General features: G+C 46.3%; 6 protein-coding genes across 6 annotated transcripts; 3 read left to right on the top strand and 3 right to left on the bottom strand.

Moving 5' to 3' along the window:
- Positions 1–194: 194 nt before the first annotated feature.
- F5891DRAFT_963746 (uncharacterized protein) lies at positions 195–702 on the top strand (the record flags this gene model as incomplete). Its single annotated transcript, XM_041376041.1, has 2 exons — positions 195–440; positions 493–702. Coding segments are annotated over 2 exons (456 nt in total), but the record flags the coding sequence as incomplete, so codon positions are not given.
- A 2673-nt stretch (positions 703–3375) lies between these two features.
- F5891DRAFT_1131436 (uncharacterized protein) lies at positions 3376–7617 on the bottom strand (the record flags this gene model as incomplete). Its single annotated transcript, XM_041364668.1, has 10 exons — positions 3376–3397; positions 4359–4677; positions 4729–5274; positions 5362–5784; positions 5843–5939; positions 6060–6446; positions 6498–6785; positions 6837–7197; positions 7258–7262; positions 7441–7617. The coding sequence occupies 10 exons, from the start codon at positions 7615–7617 to the stop codon at positions 3376–3378; spliced, it is 2625 nt and encodes an 874-aa protein (XP_041218490.1).
- A 145-nt stretch (positions 7618–7762) lies between these two features.
- Positions 7763–8254, top strand: F5891DRAFT_986357 (uncharacterized protein; the record flags this gene model as incomplete). The annotated part of the gene is made up of 2 exons (XM_041377755.1): positions 7763–7810; positions 7928–8254. The coding sequence occupies 2 exons, from the start codon at positions 7763–7765 to the stop codon at positions 8252–8254; spliced, it is 375 nt and encodes a 124-aa protein (XP_041218489.1).
- Positions 8255–8754: 500 nt separating this feature from the next.
- Positions 8755–10772, top strand: F5891DRAFT_986356 (uncharacterized protein; the record flags this gene model as incomplete). Its single annotated transcript, XM_041377754.1, has 7 exons — positions 8755–8810; positions 8996–9035; positions 9056–9539; positions 9593–9708; positions 9760–10069; positions 10122–10348; positions 10398–10772. The coding sequence occupies 7 exons, from the start codon at positions 8755–8757 to the stop codon at positions 10770–10772; spliced, it is 1608 nt and encodes a 535-aa protein (XP_041218488.1).
- A 3226-nt stretch (positions 10773–13998) lies between these two features.
- Positions 13999–14811, bottom strand: F5891DRAFT_963735 (uncharacterized protein; the record flags this gene model as incomplete). Its single annotated transcript, XM_041376039.1, has 1 exon — positions 13999–14811. A coding segment is annotated over one exon (813 nt), but the record flags the coding sequence as incomplete, so codon positions are not given.
- A 42-nt stretch (positions 14812–14853) lies between these two features.
- On the bottom strand, positions 14854–15567 carry F5891DRAFT_986355 (uncharacterized protein; the record flags this gene model as incomplete). The annotated part of the gene is made up of 2 exons (XM_041377753.1): positions 14854–15308; positions 15471–15567. The coding sequence occupies 2 exons, from the start codon at positions 15565–15567 to the stop codon at positions 14854–14856; spliced, it is 552 nt and encodes a 183-aa protein (XP_041218486.1).
- Between the last annotated feature and the right edge of the window lie 1188 nt (positions 15568–16755).

The following is a 16755-nucleotide window of genomic DNA, read 5'->3' as shown; positions in this document are numbered from 1 at the left end:
TCTCAATCGCGGACCCAGGATCGTCTCGGGAAGGCAAAACTGCCGATATCGACACATTCTTTGGAGCAACATTTGAGCAAACCGGGGCCAATGGCAAAGTGAAGAAACACTGAAAGTGTAGTGTTTGTCTGTAAGTCTACCTTTGTACTCTCATACTACTCATTCACTCACTCGTTCATAGGAAAAAATGTGTCCTCGTCAATGAAATCACCACCCTTCGTCGCCATGCTGAGGCCCATTTTTACGGCAAGTATCGCAAATGGGCAAACCAACATTCATTCGAATCAATGTTACCTGGTGACGTGAAGGCTCGAAAGGAGAATGCTGCGCAGCAAAGGATCAATGCCCATCTCACTGAACACAAGGCCGAACAAGTTGTACCGTATTCTGACAAGTTGTTTAGACAAGCTGCCATTGAATGGCTTGTCGCGACTGATCAGGTACGTCTGCCTTCCTCAATTCAAAACCATGACTGACGGCTTATTGTTCTAGCCTATACAAGCGCTTGAACACCCTAAATTTCAAGAGCTGATTCATGTTGCTTCTCACGCAACCAATGGAGTCAGGATTCCGGGTAGGAAGGGCACTCATGCCGAAATCATGAGAATGTTTAAAAACCACCTTACGAGGCTAAGGAACACGCTGAATGTGAGTGATGTCTGTTTTTTGACTTGCTGTATTGTGTCTCATTGGGCTTCATAGAGCGCTGCTGTCAAGGGAAACATTAATACCACATGTGATGCATGGCAAGCGGAGAACGTCGACGGTTATTTTGCGGTCACGGGGCATTGGATTGAAGAGAAGGTACCCATGCAATGGGAAATTGAAAGCTCACTCCTCGGTTTCACAAAAGTCAACAATGCACATAGCGGCAAGTGGCTGGGCAGGGCCTTATTCAAAATTCTCGATCGTGTTGGGATTGCACAGAAGGTAAATCAGTTTATTTGACTACAACGTCCTACAGCGCTCATATAACTTAGCTAGGGCATGTCACCTGTGACAACGCTGCAAACAATGGGACGACACTACAAGAATTTGCACGCCTATATGAGGCTAAATATAACAAGGTGTTTCCCTGGCGCCAGCGCAAAATCAAGTAAGTCCTGTCATTGTCCGAACTCGCTATGACACTCATTATTTGTACAGCTGCTTGGCTCACATTATTAATCTTGCAACACAGAGTCTAATCAGCACGTACAGCAAAGCGCTGTATTACAACCCGCATGAATCAAAAAGTCATGAACCGACCACTCGGGATGAAATAGCCCTTGTTCGAAGTATTTGTGTCAAGGTACGTTCGGTTTCATTAGAATCATATGACACTACTAAGATATATTGATGTCCTGCAGGAACGGTCATCCGCGAAGTGAAAGGAAATGTACCGGAGTGTGCAGACCAAAGCGGGAGTGTCTCAACCAACTCAACTGTTGATTGACATGAAAGTCCGGTGGTCCTCGACGTATATAATGCTTAATCATGCCGAGACAAACAGGGAGGTACATTATTTCTTATTGTCATAATTCTACTCATTGAAGCTTATTATCGGCTCTAGCACATTTATACTTTTGTATACGAGATAGGTCATCAAGAGCGCGACTTGGCAAAACATGCCAAGATTGACTTTCTTCAACTCTCAGCTGGTGAATGGATATGCGTCAGCCAATTCGCTGATCTTCTTTCAGTACGAGGTTTCTAATTTATTTATACTAACTTCTCATGTTAATTCTTTAGTATGCCGATGTCGCACAGCAAGCATTCTCATCTGAACGTGGCTCAACTCTGCACTTCGCAATCCCAGCGCTTGAAACCCTCTACAGGGCTTGGTCTTTGCGTGCCAAAAGGTCTAAGTATGCATGGTTTGCTCCATCGCTTCAAGCAGCCACTGCCAAGGTAGACAAGTATTATGAGAGGACAACACAGTCCCCTGCATATATAATGGCAATGTGTAAGTTGTTTATTATAATTCAATAAATACTCTAACACTTGCAAATGTAGTGCTTGATCCAGTAGGGGAAATGACTTATTTCAAGCCCCACTGGCCAGAAAATTTGCATGATGACATGGTAAGCACTGCGGAGGAAGTGGTGAGTCAAGTTTTTTTTGCCTTTGCACGATAGTCTGATTTTGCTGCCAGTTCAAAGCTCGTTATTGTGAGCTGAATGAAGAAGCTATGTTTTTGTCGTCATCCCAGCCCATGTCCAAGAAAAGCAAGGCAGGTGGTCTCAAGTCACTCATCCGCGAAGTCATCAGTGATTCGGAGGACGACTTACTTATGAACCCCACCCCTACTTCGATTGGCGATCCATCACGGCCATGGAGGGCCAAATTTATGAGCTACCTGGAGACTGTTGAGGCGGCTCTACCAGCAGGTGTATCTACCATACAATGGTGGGGGGTATGTACTATGGCTTGCGCTACTTGGAAAATTTGCACTGATGTCAATTTTGCTCAAGATAAATGCACCAAGATATCCAGTATGGGCCTCACTCGCATGAGATTACCTATCCATCATGTCGTCATCAGTATCAAGCAAGCGTGCATTTTCGCAAGGTGGCATCACGATCAACAAACGATGGAACCGGCTTAAAGGAGACATTGTGGAAGCTCTCCAATGTGTCAAATGTGCGATACGACGCGACCTTCTCTTTCGCGAGCCTGGACCATCCTCTCTCGTGGAGTCGGAGGCATGTGATGACTCTGAATTGGAAGCTGACAGTGAGGAGAGGACTGATGTTGCAGATGAGGAGGATGCTTGGGATGCTTTGATTTTAGATGATGACGAGTTTTCTGACTAGTTACTTCATGTATTTTCTTGTGCTACTAAACTATGAGTCTACAATTTTGCATACCACGAAGCCGCAGCCTAGTGCAGCTCAAGCCATGGCTTTGGGCTGGCTTGAGCTCACGGCCTAGGCTTGAAATATGGCAAGCCTAAGCCGGGCCGGAACGTCACTACTTGACGTCTATGGCTGCGCAGTATGTGTGGGTCGGTTGCATTCATAAGATGTTCTGATCCATCCCTTTTGCAAACTTGAATGATTGACGAGTAGATCGGCAGCTCAGAGTCCCTCATTTTGTATCATGGCGCCAAGTGATGCAATCACTCGGGACCCGCATGTCACTGGAGAAGTGTGTCAAATGATTGAAAAATGCATGGGAGTGGGTGGCTGCATCAAACGTATGCGCGCTTAATGTATGACATGAGGGTTTTTCAGCGGTCACTCCGGTGAAACACATTTGCAGTGCAGAGTGCATGCAAGCCACTTTGATAGAATGGGACTGTAATCCACACAAATGAGCGACGGCTCTGTAAATGCACTCGTTAAGCACAAGACTTATTTGAATAGGAATGACAGTCTTATGGTAAATCCCTTTCTACAAGTTCTGAGTCTTCTGACTTACAACTGCGGCCCAACAGGAAAATTAGAATTGAAAAACTTCGAGATCTGGACACAGATCTGAGTTGACTGACTTCTACCTCCAAGTCCCACTGACCTGAGTAACGAGGCACTGTCATGATAGTATCAACAAAATTTACATAGAGTGAATCACCACATGCAAAAGGCCAAACAGCACTGTATCCGATAGCTGTGCACTAGGCACTGTGGAGAGGTAGTCGTCCATCAGAGCATAGCATTGACTGCGTGGGTTGAGCGTTTTTTTGATCATACCACTGGTGAAAGGGCCTCCAAGTTGAGGTATAAAATCAAGGATCCACTACTGGACGCCAACCTGTCAGCCGAGGTACAGCGTGCAAATAACCTCGGGTGCAGGAAGTTGAACGTTGTTGTAATGATGCATATAGCCGGGCGTGTCTAAGGATCACTACCCGTTGTACCGGACCAATTTGCAGTACTACCTCACCGGCTATAGCAGTTACCGTCGTAGCCACTCACTAAATATAAAAGCATGTCCTTTACGTATTTACAGTGAACAACTTTGGCACATCAGCAAAAAACCTTGAAATTTCGCTTGTCAGAAAGAAGTTTGATGCTTACGGTGAGCTTATGGCCTGGTGATCGGAGCAACGTGATTGGTGGAACAAACTTTTCTGTTGTACACCATAAATACTCGATATTGATAGTGTTATAATTTTTAAATGGGTGTATGTATTGCATTATATGTTATTATATTGAGATTGAGTTGAAATACTAGTCTAGGGTTCGGAATTGCATTTCCAAACACCGAGTAGGGTCATTTGTATTAATTATTGGGCCATTCAGAAAGTTCAGAATCACAGCAATCGATTGACATGCATTCAAATCTGCGCTACTAATACTATTAACGATCAATACTACGCGAACTCTGTACTAAACGTATGATAACTTTCTTTATCTGCAAAGTTATTCAAAAAAAACCGGTCATAGGACTCCAAACACGTTGTCGCAGAAATGTCCTTGTTGACCTTCTCACCGTATTCTGGTATCAGTTCGACAGCATGTGTAACATCCGTCAACAACACCACACCACCACGCCTATAGCGTTTGCCATGTTGGTCCACCACATATGACCGCTCTACTGTCCACATTGCGAGTTCGGGACGGTCGTTGGGATTGGCGACGAAGTCAAAATATTGTATGTAGAGGAGCGGACTGGAAAGATATGTTGGAAGAACCAGGTTGGAAGCATGTGGAACCTTGGGCTGAAAAATAAGTCGAACTTGGGCGACGCGACTTGCTGAATATCACCTCGTTAGTGTTAGAATATGACAGCAAAAAATATACGTACTAATTTGGCCATCATCACTCGTAAAATTGACAAGGACGGTATCACAGTTCCCAAGGGGAAATAGGTCGCTGGGAGGGTATGATTGGATCACTCTGCTTGGCATGATCACTCGAGGTTGGAAGGCAGAGTGAAGTTGCAATCGAAATTTGTTCCACGCATAAAAGCATCCATGCCTGTGGTCCCAGCAAGTATTCTCGCCACTGGAGAGGGAAGAACACTGGATGAACTGGGAGACTGCGTGATCAAAATCAATGAGTGCATATTTGGTGAGAATATCGACGGGCGACAGGGACTTGAGATCTGGTGTTGAAGTTAAATGGAAGGCAGTGAGAGCATCTCCAGAAAGAATGCCCTTGTGAAAATGATTACGGACTCGTCGAGGTCCATAGACAGAATATGCTTCATCAGGGAGTATACGAGAAATCCAGGAGAGTGCTGGGTTGACGAGCGATGCGCCATGGGAAGTGATTAGCGCGTACAGGTTGAACAATTCCATTGACTCCTGGCGATTGAGAATCCGTACGCACTGCTCCGTGAAATCATTCACTCATCGACTTGTTCGGGCAAAGAGATCCTTGCAGTGAGTGATGAGCAAGCGCTCCATCATGTCGGCTGAAAACTGCATCAAAGTACCCAGTCTCTCAATCGTGCCTCTGAAGCTTTGGAGTAACTCGAGCTTGGGGATGAAAAAGTCTTCTTTGGCGCCCTTCTTCCCCCTCCTCGCCTCAGCCTCGACGATAGCATCCTTGAATGCATGAAAATCAGAGAGTGCCTGCACCATTGACTGTAAGGATTCGGGAGAATGGACTGGATTTTGAGCATAATAGAAAAAGTCTATGAGAGCGCGGATTGTGCGAACAAATCTAGGTGGAGCAGCGCCTGAGATTGAAGAAACAATGGTGCATTGAATATCACGATGCTCACGCCCAGTCATTTGGTTGACGTGCGTGATGCCTTTAGTAAAGTGGTGCGTCCCTACCCGTTTGTGCTGAGTGATGAAGCGGGTGTCGAGCTTGGTTTTTCCTACTATCTCCTTGATCCATTTGAGTGGATGATCTGCAAAAAAACTTATGAAAGGTATGTAAAACTTCGCCAGGGAGAAAGATGGATGGACACGAAAACGACCAATCAAGCCAATATGGCATGTGGACCCCAGACAGATGGGCAGCTTTTGCTGCCTTCTGAAATTTGTCGAGATCCCAAGGATCAATCTCTTTGGCGATCTCGTGTATAAGTTGTAGTGTGTGCTTCCCAGTGCGAGGAGGATAGAGAATTCCGTCACCGAATTTGTCTTGTGTCACCATAGTGATTGGAGAGACATTCTTGCTGACTGCAGCGATCATGGAGGCCTCTGGAAGGTCACATACATGGGCGATGAGTGGTGTAAAGACGTATCGAATATGTCGGGAAGGATCAGGCATAAAACAGCCATCACTCGCTGCAACCTTCAGGTTGGCGCAGATGAGATCAATGCACTTATGCCATAGCTGCGCCTGAAGAATGGTCTGATAGTCGGAATGCACGCGAAACTTGCTAACAGGCATGTAGGCGATACAGCGCCAAGCTCGCAGGGTGGCCTTGGAGCGAACCTCTGAATCGATGTTACCGATGGTGATGAAAAGTGGGTGCATCTCGAGCCCTCCAGTAATCCGCGTGACAGGAGTCTTATCGGATCCCAGGATGATAGGTACTTGCGTAGCACCTACTGGCAGATAGTCCTAGGTATATAGAATTAACTTCAAGTAGTAGACTTAAAGGGCCAAACTAACCTGGATTTTCCATGCCATATCAGCACTCATATAATCTCCATACTCGCGTTGACTACCTGTATCGACTATGTGTGGCTGGAAGGTAATGTGATTGGTGAAAACCGGATCGCTGAAAAGTTGTTTGACAACCTCTAGAGCATCGCGCCAAATAAGTTGCACGGGATAAGTCGTCTTGTAGCCCGTAAACTCTAGGTTCGAAACTTTCCATGGCACAAAGGAGGGTAGTGCATCGGTCCAATCTAGAAGTTGCTCCTTGGAGGTGAAGGATGGTTTTGGGCGAGTGTGAAACTGGAAACAATGGAGTCAGGCCTGTCGAGCAGCACTCAAAGTCTCTCCTACCCATTTTAACTTTAAAAACTTGTCAATCTGAGCTTGAGTTAAGTTTTCAACCAAGAACTTCGCCAACTCCCATTCTCCTTCATCATGGAAAGGGTAATACATATTTATTTCTCGCCGATAATCATACTGATCGTCTTGCAGCCTGTCAAACAGGTTCTTGCCAACACCAAAGACATATCCCGAGTGCAGATGACAATAACCAGTAGTGGTAGAAGGTTTTGACGATTGGGAACCTCGCAACCCAGGGGGAACAGGGAATTGATGCGGACATTCCTCGTGTGGCCAACAGGTAGACTGAGAATTCAAGTGCAGGGTAATGGCCTCGATTGTAGGAAACTCTTTACTGCAGTTGGGACAAAACCTGGTACAGGTATGTCCATTGATCATCAGCACTATTGAGTGACAATGATAGTATACACACATTTGCTGCCCTTTGCTGAGTGCTAGGCGTTATGCAGTGCGCAAATCGATTCAGTCTTTTAGACTCCGCCGGCTGATGTCAACCTTGTGATAATCCAACAGGTCGCTTCATATAATTGCAGATTTCCCAGTTAGCCTTCCGCAGGTTCTCCCAAGTCCACCCTTTGTACATGATGATTCATACAGTCTCTTCTCCACAAGTCAGTTCCTCCTCCATTTCTCGAGGCAGTAGTTGCCCTCCTCCATCAAGCAGTCCTCCATCTTCACCTCTGTCAGGTGGACGTGCTACCACTCCTGGATCATCTCTTTTTGATTCCAGTCTCAAGTCAGAAAGCTCTCCCAATACGAGGCATTCTGACATATGTGCTTCACTAAGAAGCATATCCTCACTGTCAAAGACGCCTCAGATTGCAGCTGCCAAATCGGAGACGGACAGCCTATTCTATAACCCGTCTACACCTCCAAATCCTGCACACGCTTCTCGATGTGGCTTTATCCGCGAGAGAATGAGCAACAAGTTCATTCCGTACCCCCCCTCTCCGGCTCCAATTGAGGTCCGTTATGCAGCTCGTGTCACCGGGCGAGAATGCAAACCATACGTATCCTCTGACTCACTTCTCGAGGTATCGTGTATTTCTTTTATTTAATTGTAGAGACTAAATTATTGAAAGCATGCCGGAACATTGGAAAATGGCCTCACACAAATGCGTCCTGCAACCTTGTACAAAGGGTATCAAGCAAAGCTTGCTGCTCGTGAGACTGCATGCCAGCGCATGTTGGTGACCGCATGGGAAATTGAGGAAACCGAGCACTTCCTTGAGTTCCTGGATGCTCTGCATGTTGACAATGAAGAACGGCTCGGATTCGCTCAAGAAGACTTAAACATCTTTAGGAAGCTATTTTCTGAGCGTGACCGTTCTGATGTCAATAATGACAGAGATTACCTTCAAGCTGTCTATGAGGATGAAATGGAGATTCTTCGCGTTGTCTCACTATAAGCTGAGCAGTTCTCAAAGATCTTAGGTGCACGTGTCAAGAAGGATTTCTTGCAACCTGGAGCCAAAGGATCGGGATCACCATCGCCTGAGCCTGGGGTTTCGATTAGAGATAATCTGGTATCCGCAGATCAGGAAGATAACTCACAGGTTTCGGTCAATTCGGCAGCACAGTCCGCACACCCTTCCAATACGCTGTTATTTGTATGAGCCCTGCGCTTCCAATTGAGGTATGTATACATGTGTCCGGTCATTATGCGCTCGACTGATCAATCGATAAGAACGCATTGTAACATGCATGCTACAGTTTAGCAAATCCATCATGGCCCCTTTCTCATTTGTATTCATTTTTCACATCTGCAGCTGTTCTTTTTACATCGTGCCCCTTCATTTTAACCCTTATCCTGTTCGCAGCCCCATGTCACAAGACGTGTAGTTTATTTGGGTGTTGTTTGTGTACAGTCGCTTCTCGTAGAATTCAAATTGGACTGCTCTCTGCGCCCATGCATCCTCAACTCCCTCTACTTTATGGCCAGCAAACGTGCACCGCCCCGCAAAGGTAAGACTAACTTTGCGAAACCTGCGCGTGGTTCGGGCCTCAACCCATCTCATGCTCCCGCGGACAGTCAATTGAATCTCGTCGATGAGCAACCGCGCGAACCAATGTCTTTTTTTAACCCTCACGCCTCAAATCAGCCACTGCCATTCAATCCTCACACTACCCACCATCCGCACCATCCACAGGACTCCGCGCACCATCAGCACACGTCCGCTCCCCACCAGTGTGAGTCTGCCTATGATCAGCATGAAGACTTCGCCCAGCATCAGCAAGAAGATCTCGCCCATCATCATCAGGATTTCGCCCAGCATCAGCATCAGTCCGCTCCCTACCAGCGCGAGCCAGCTTACCAGCATGAAGATCTCGCGCACTATCAACATCAGGACTTCACGCCTTCTCAGCAGGACTTTGCGCCTCCTCAGCAGGACTTTGCGCCTTCTCAGCAGGACTTTGCGCCTCCTCAGCAGGACTTTGCGCCTTCTCAGCAGGACTTTGCGCCTCCTCAGCAGGACTTTGCGCCTCCTCAGCAGGACTTTGCGCCTTCTCAGCAGGACTTTGCACCTCCTCAGCAGGACTTTGCACCTCCTCAGCAGGACTTCGTGTATCCTCAGCAGGACTTCGTGTATCCTCAGCAGGACTTCACGTATCCTCAGCAGGACTTCACGTATCCTCAGCAGGACTTCGCATCTGGCGCTGGATCCTCGACCGGATATGTTGCTCCGTCATTAGGTAAGTCTGCCTGCGCTCATAACATATGTCTAGCACTTACCCTTCCACCATAGTGCCCAGTTGGGTCGGCGATGATGAGGAATTTCAGACTCATTCAGTCCCACCACCGGATCTCCACCACTTACGGCCAATGTTGACGGGAGAGATCCCTAACTCCCATGTGATACATGTAAGTCAATGTTAGTATCTGCATCATCGAAAATTGACCTGACATTACTAGACTACAGGGCCTGCAAGGATATCAAAAGCACGTTGTCATGCAACTCGATGTTTGCCCCCCACACCATGCCTTGTCATTCCTGTTGTGACGCCCACAACGATGACGGGGACTGTCGCACCTCCGGAATCCATCGAAGGTTCCGCCGTTGACATTAGTCCCGAGACGCGCAAACAAGTGATCTCGGCCTCGAAGGAACACGTATTATCCATTGTCTTTTCTGACGATGCACTGGTATCTCTCACGGCTGACAAAAAGTGCATCATCAAAAAGGTCATTTCCGAAGTAAGATCTAGAATACCAGCCCTTCTCGGTATGAATTAACATCCAAACACTGACTTATACTAACTATTTGATCCTACTAGTTGCAACACAATGGACGGCTAATGAAAAGGACGTTGCGAACATTTGGTGCGCAGTGACGAAATTTTGCACTGCATTCGCAACAATCATCCGACAAGCTGTTGTGATGGGATATTCCCTCTTCCCACCACAGGGCTGTACTATCCCCCCAGATACTTTTCGTGTCGATCGGATATGCTGCCTCATCATAGATAACGACTTAGCGTTCATGCATCAATACACTTTTGCAGTAAGTCTTTATTTATTTTCGAGAACATTTTTTTAATCTATTTTGACAGGACGGTGTGCTTGTCATTCACTCGAAATTCACCAACCCATTCATCCTTCACGTCCTAACGAAACTCATTTGGTGTTCGCCCTTCCAGCTCCACACTTTTCTCGACAAATGCCCACACCGTCAAATATGTTACGCTATTGGCGCAGCTGGCGCCATTACAGAGTCTGCATTGATGGAGCAGGGCTTGATACAACTTACAAAGGGTAGGATTACCCCCCAGATGATGCATTCGACATTCACGAAGATTGTTCTGGGCCTGGATCAGCTAAGTGATGCTGAAAAGGTTATTTTAGACGACTTCACAGACAGCATCGTCATTTGCGGGCACTCGCAACAGCAAGCCAACGATGAACTATCTGATTTTGATTTTGAATAGATACATCATGTATACCGATAATATATTCACATTAGCTAATAGTTGTATCTCACTCGTGAAAATTTCGATGCTATTTTACATATTTGTATCGTGTCCGATTCAAAAAACTCTAATTGTCCTCGCTTAAGTCTCGTGGATACGCAGACGACGAGGATATAGCCAGCAAATTTGAGGACCCCGATGCGAGTACACGGGATCCTCATGGATTCGGGGAGTAAACATACCCAAACACGAACAAATATGCGCCAAACTCAACAGAACTATCGTAAAAACACTATAACTCCAGCTATTAGGGAGGGAGGAGAGGGAAAAAAAGTAGTCAGAATATGAGAGAAGGATAGGTTGAAGTAAGTTTAGTTAAATATTAGAGAGATGAAAATAAATGAAGTTAAATATGACCAAATGGGATATGCGGATCATGAATTGACCGCCCATTAAACAAAAGAGCATGTAACAAAGCAGGATTTTTGCGTACATAGATATGAAAGGAGTCCGACGACCAACGGCCCATAGCTTGGATGCGATCGGCTGAGACACCAGCCGCTGCAAGGGAAGTCGCACCACTGGCACACAATGAGTGCCCCAATATAGAATCAGGGAATATCGCGCGCAAGCGATGAATGAACCACGCGCGTGTAGGAACAGATCTGTCACTGCGCAACCAGAGAAAATAATTGAACAGAAACAAACGATCTCACGAGGCGAGGTACGACAAGAACATTTGCTGAGGATCCGCTGAATCAGTACGTTGAATGATAATAGTGTTCCCTTCAAATTGGAAATCCATCTTGTGTCGCTGCAACACGAACGAATGATGAGTTTCAGCGATGACAACTGATGTCCGTAGAGTGAGTTTGGAACGTTCTTGAATGGCAGAATTGTCTGGCCAGACAAGTTCACCGAGTCTTAATAACCCATAGAACCTGTCAAGGAGTTGGGCCATGAACAACAGGTCATCATGCTGAGGCACAACAGGTAGCATTGCTAACGCATCCTCCAAGTCAGAGCAAGAGAGAGGACGTTTTTGACGAATAGGCACCCCAAATCGTCGTTTTGCACCTCGTAAAGTTCGAGATACTAGGCGGGCTCGACGATTATGCCGAATCTCCGGATAGTACTCTTCAAGAAGACTACATATTCCGGATAGATAATTGTCGATGGAGCAGGGGTTGATGTGTGCTGACATGAAGGTTACATAAAGGGACAATGTGTCGACGGAAGGTTCCAAGGATAGATGGTGTAAGTCGCAGAAGGTGATGTAAGAGTTTAAGGCTGACGAGTATGATTGGTTAGTTGACCGGTCCAAGGCAAGACCTAGATTAACAGAGCGCTCATATATGAGTCGCTCCATAGGCCAGGCAGCCCATTCGGGCTGCCTGGCCACGACGGAAGCACACATCATTTTTTGCCCCATCCCATCACATTCCGTGGGGGTTGAAAAGGGAGTACTCGTATTCCCGGCGATACTCTATAAGCATCGGAAACTCTCCAACGAGAGAGATGGTCTGCAATGGTATTATCTTCCCCAGAGACATGGAAGACACGGAAATCTATTTGAAAGGCAAGGATTATTTCGACGGTGTCCATGAGAAGATGATTATAACCTGGTCCTCCTGACAAAGAGTTGAAGAGGTATACCGAATTTAAACTATCAGTATAGACGGCGAGGCGTCCATTACATGGTAACCAAGTGACGGCGTCATGAATAGCAGACACGACGCAAAGTGCCTCATAGAAGAAGATGTCATCGATGGGAGGATTCAACGGAAGATTGGATTGAAATCTGAGATTGAGTGATGGATACCAGTAACCCATCCCGGAGCCTGAAGCGTCGCAGAAAACTTGCAGTACGTCAGGAGGAAGAGGATGAAATTGCCAAGAGTTGGACTTTAAGAGGAATACTCCATTAGACCATTCCAAATGAAACACCACCCAGAGAAGTTCTTCGACAACACTGCAATTAAGTCAGAGCATACCCTTGGGGTTGCTTTTCCCTCTTATCTTAGCATAGACCACAGAGAGTCTGGGTTGTAATAACGGACAGACATTCAATGCCCAGTTTAATGAGCCGGCAATGTGTTCGAAGTCTCGAAGCGATCTCCTCCTTTTATACTTCGCAAAGTCTCTTACCTCCCGAACTAACCCTTTTTTGGACTCCGTTTTGAGAGAGATCTTCATCAGATTCGGGTCGACCTCAAAGCCAATAACAGGCAGTGGAGATCCAAAAACTTGTTTGCGTTCCTCGTGAGGGATTCCTAATTTGTCCCACAACAAGAGCAAAGATACCATGTCCAAGGGCAATTTCTTGCGATACTTGACATAATAGGACAGGTGTCCGACCTTGGCAAAAGAGAACGAGTCATCGACGTAGATAAATGCTTGGATGAAGCGAATGAAAACGGCAATCCAAATAACCAAGGACATGAAAGCATGGAAGATGCGTTGAGATGCGCGTCCTCCAAAGATGTTGGCTCGATCAATCCGCCATTCTCCATCGAAAGATATGACTTGCTTGGTCTGCCAAAGCGGATGCATGGGCAGGTGCCTATATGCTTCCGAAATGTCAGCTTTCCAAATAAGTAAATCGTCGTTTGGATGATGGAGTCGATATTCCCGCAATGCTCCTCCAAGATCTTGAACGTTGTCCAAGGTGACTCCTGCTATATCTTCTTTCGCTATCATCGAGTTGAGCGAGAATTCACCCGCACTATGGTTAGTTACTAAATGAAAATTGCCACCTTCTTTCGGTACAGCGTGAATTGGCATACTATACATGCTGGGCAGTAAGGTGTTCCCAAAGTTTCGCAAGTAACGTCCCACCGACTCTTCTTTAAGAATTTGACTTTGTAAAAAGGTACATTCAGGTTCGGAGGAAGGAGTTGGTGTCGGTACATCCCACGTAGTAGGATACACCCCGAATTGAGTATTGGCCCAAGGCCAGAAACCTTCGCGCAAATCTTGACAAACGGATCGAACAAACGGAAGGTTGGGATGATTTGCAAGAGTAAGGAGAGTTTTGAAACGATCAATATTGATTGGAGTCGAAACAACAAAGAGGTCTGGATTATTAGAAATGGTTGACATAGCGGCTTGATTCTCAAACTCTGAAAGCGGTGGGCGTGGTAAAGGATCAGCGGTCTCAGTCCATAAGGCGGTCCCACTAAGAGTCTCAGCTGCTTCTCCCCATATCATTCTTCTTCGAAAGTGTTGTCCCCTGGCGACGGATTCATTTAGAACCCTTTGCCAGTGAGCAGTCTGACCGCTTGTGACCTCCTCGGCACTTGCTACACACATGGAATCGCGAACACTCGTTGGTGGCTATATCACATGCTCCGCAGTTCCAGTTGTGACAAGGCTCTCCCCGTCCGAACAAATCCGACCGTAACGATTTCTTCCCTCCTCCCGTACCCTTTCCGAGTCCCTTTTCTCCTGTAGAGGTCGACATGGATAAGTGTTGGAGTTCAGAGAAGGTGACCATTCCGAGGGATGATAAGTGGGAGACTTCAAGACGACAGAATTCTCTGATGTCGTCGAACCGGAGATACTTTTGTCCTTCAACTTTGAGACGACACGCTCTGTCAAAGTCAAGGATTCGGGAGTGTAGGTTGTAGTGCACGTCGACAAAAAACCCGGAGACATATCTCTTATATCCCTGCAATTCAGATTCTCTCCGGGGCATAATGAAGGTGAGCGCCTCGATCCAGAGGTCAGTTGCAATACTCCAATCTCCATAGGTTTTGACTTTATGGGTAGTCGTAGGTTGGGATAATGTAATTTCAAAACCCTTGCCGAGAGGTTGAGTTTGTTTAGGGTCGATGGAGGTAGAGTAATGTCCAGATAAGACCTTTTCAAGGTCTGGTGCTTGTCCTTCGAGCAGGAGGATCCATTGTGATAAAGGAAAACTGGGACATCCTGGCGTAGCGGTGACTTGGCCTTGGTAGTATTTTGAGTCGTCAGTCCACTCCTCATAACACTCGAGAGTAAGTCTTTCGGCGTGTTTGTTTGATATGTGTCGAAATTGATCCGGTTGAAGCCAGGGATGGAATTGAATTCGTTCTGAGGTAAGCTTCCACCTTTTTCCTCAAAGAACGTACTCGGTGTCATCTTCGGATGCCCCACTTTCCTCTTCTTCTGAACACACTCTTCTGCGCAATCTAGAATGGAGTTCCTTCTCCTTTTCAACTGACTCAAGTGGTTCTGGTTGTCCTGAACCTTCTTTGTGACCTGATTCTCCCAATGTTCTATCCCTCTGAGAACTGGGGGGCTCTTCTGCTTCGTGAACGCTGTCGAGGAGCTCGAGATAATGGTTGAATCCTGGTCTAAAGTCGAGTTGAGTGAGGACTTGTGATTCTGCGATAGCGGCATGTAAGACGGTTTGGATTTCCAGAAGTGCATCTCCTTTTTGTAAGAGTCCCTTCCAAAAATTTTCGACAATATCCCGACACTTCTCAACGGCAGTTTGATCAAACGTTTGAGAATTCTGTGTAGCTGAGTTCGAGGACATCGTTTGACTTTGACTGGGACCATTTGAATTGTCTGACATGAGAATAGAATTCGATGTATAAAATAGTGTGCAAAATTGCTTAGTAGCTAGCGGTACAATTAATTCGAGTGAGAAGGGAATAGAATTAAAAACAATTGGCATACCTAGCGGGACGAGTAATTCGAGTGAGAAGAGGTGAGGACCTCCAAACTCACCAAGTCCCGCTAGACATAGGCCAACAACTCCGCTAAAGGAGGTGGCAATGAGGATTACGAGAGAGATATTAGTCATCTCAAATGATGCACGGGGCATCGGCCATAGATGGCGAAGGGCCAGGCCCTTGACAAAGAATTTTCGGGAAAACCCGAAAGAGGACTGCTGGGGAGCCTGCTCGTCCAATTACCCTGGTGTAAATAAAGTTAAACTCGAAACATTTTACTACAACGGCAGTCCCAGAGCGGTACTTTTCTCTCGGTTGAGCCAAAACAACATTTACGAACGCATGCCCTGAGCTATACCCAATCCGAGTTGTTCAGAACAACTTTCGAACTCGTTGTCGGTAACTCGACTCTTTTAGATGGGCCCAGTGTGTGCTCGGGCAAGCGGTCATTAAATTTCGAAGACTTTAGTTAGAATGGAACAGTACTTTCGGACATCAGCGACTCGGCATCAACTCATCAGCGCTGCAGCTTCCACATGGGCTGTGTCTCAATGACTGATGGTTTTTTGGAGGGGCCCCCGGCCACGTGTGTTCAAGTTCGCTGTTGAAAAAACTGTTAGACTAGGACAAGACAAGTCACGGGCTACATGATGAGATGCTGTATGCGCACTACTAATAGGCCAGGATCGTGTACATGATGTCCGATCGGATAGGAAAGAAACTTGCAAGATCCCTGACTCTTCTGTCTGTGCTCCACCTGTGCCCCCACCTGTTGTCCAAATTGGTCTAGCGCCATGTGCGCTTGACCATTGTCCTTCCTAACTACACAAGCTCACGCCCGTTGTGCCTTCGGCACAAATCGAAGGAGCGCTACGCGCTCCTTCAGGGGAGAAAAATGAGTGTTGTTCCTTCGTCACAGGAAGCCAAGGAGGGCTACGCCCTCCTTTGGCTTCCTGGCCTCAGGCTGCATCCTAATAAATTGTGCATTTTGAATGATTTTGAAATATATTTATGAGCAGCTTTTCAAAGAACTCAAAAGTACAATAGTACATAAGATCAGTCAGTGCTATGTTCTTTGAGCAGGATTTTGACCAATGTAAAAAATACAAAATATGTAACAGTATCATTGAATGTATTTGTTTTCCCATTTTTCCCTGCTTCCCATCTAGGGATCAGCAGGGGTATGGGAAACCCTTGAGGGTAGGGGTAGGGGTTTGGATCTGAAGACCCCTGTACCCCTGGGAATATACCTCCAAATTGATTACCATAGGAGTGATGGATCAGTATAAAATTTTGAAGTTGTACATGTGCCTTCAAATGGTAATATATGTGATTGGAAA

The sequence above is a fragment of the Suillus fuscotomentosus genome, assembly GCF_016647785.1.
Source record: "Suillus fuscotomentosus strain FC203 chromosome Unknown F5891scaffold_114, whole genome shotgun sequence".
Taxonomy (NCBI): Eukaryota; Fungi; Basidiomycota; class Agaricomycetes; order Boletales; family Suillaceae; genus Suillus; species Suillus fuscotomentosus.
The sequence above is the reverse complement of the archived record's forward strand: the minus strand, read 5'-3'. Positions and strand labels throughout refer to the sequence as shown.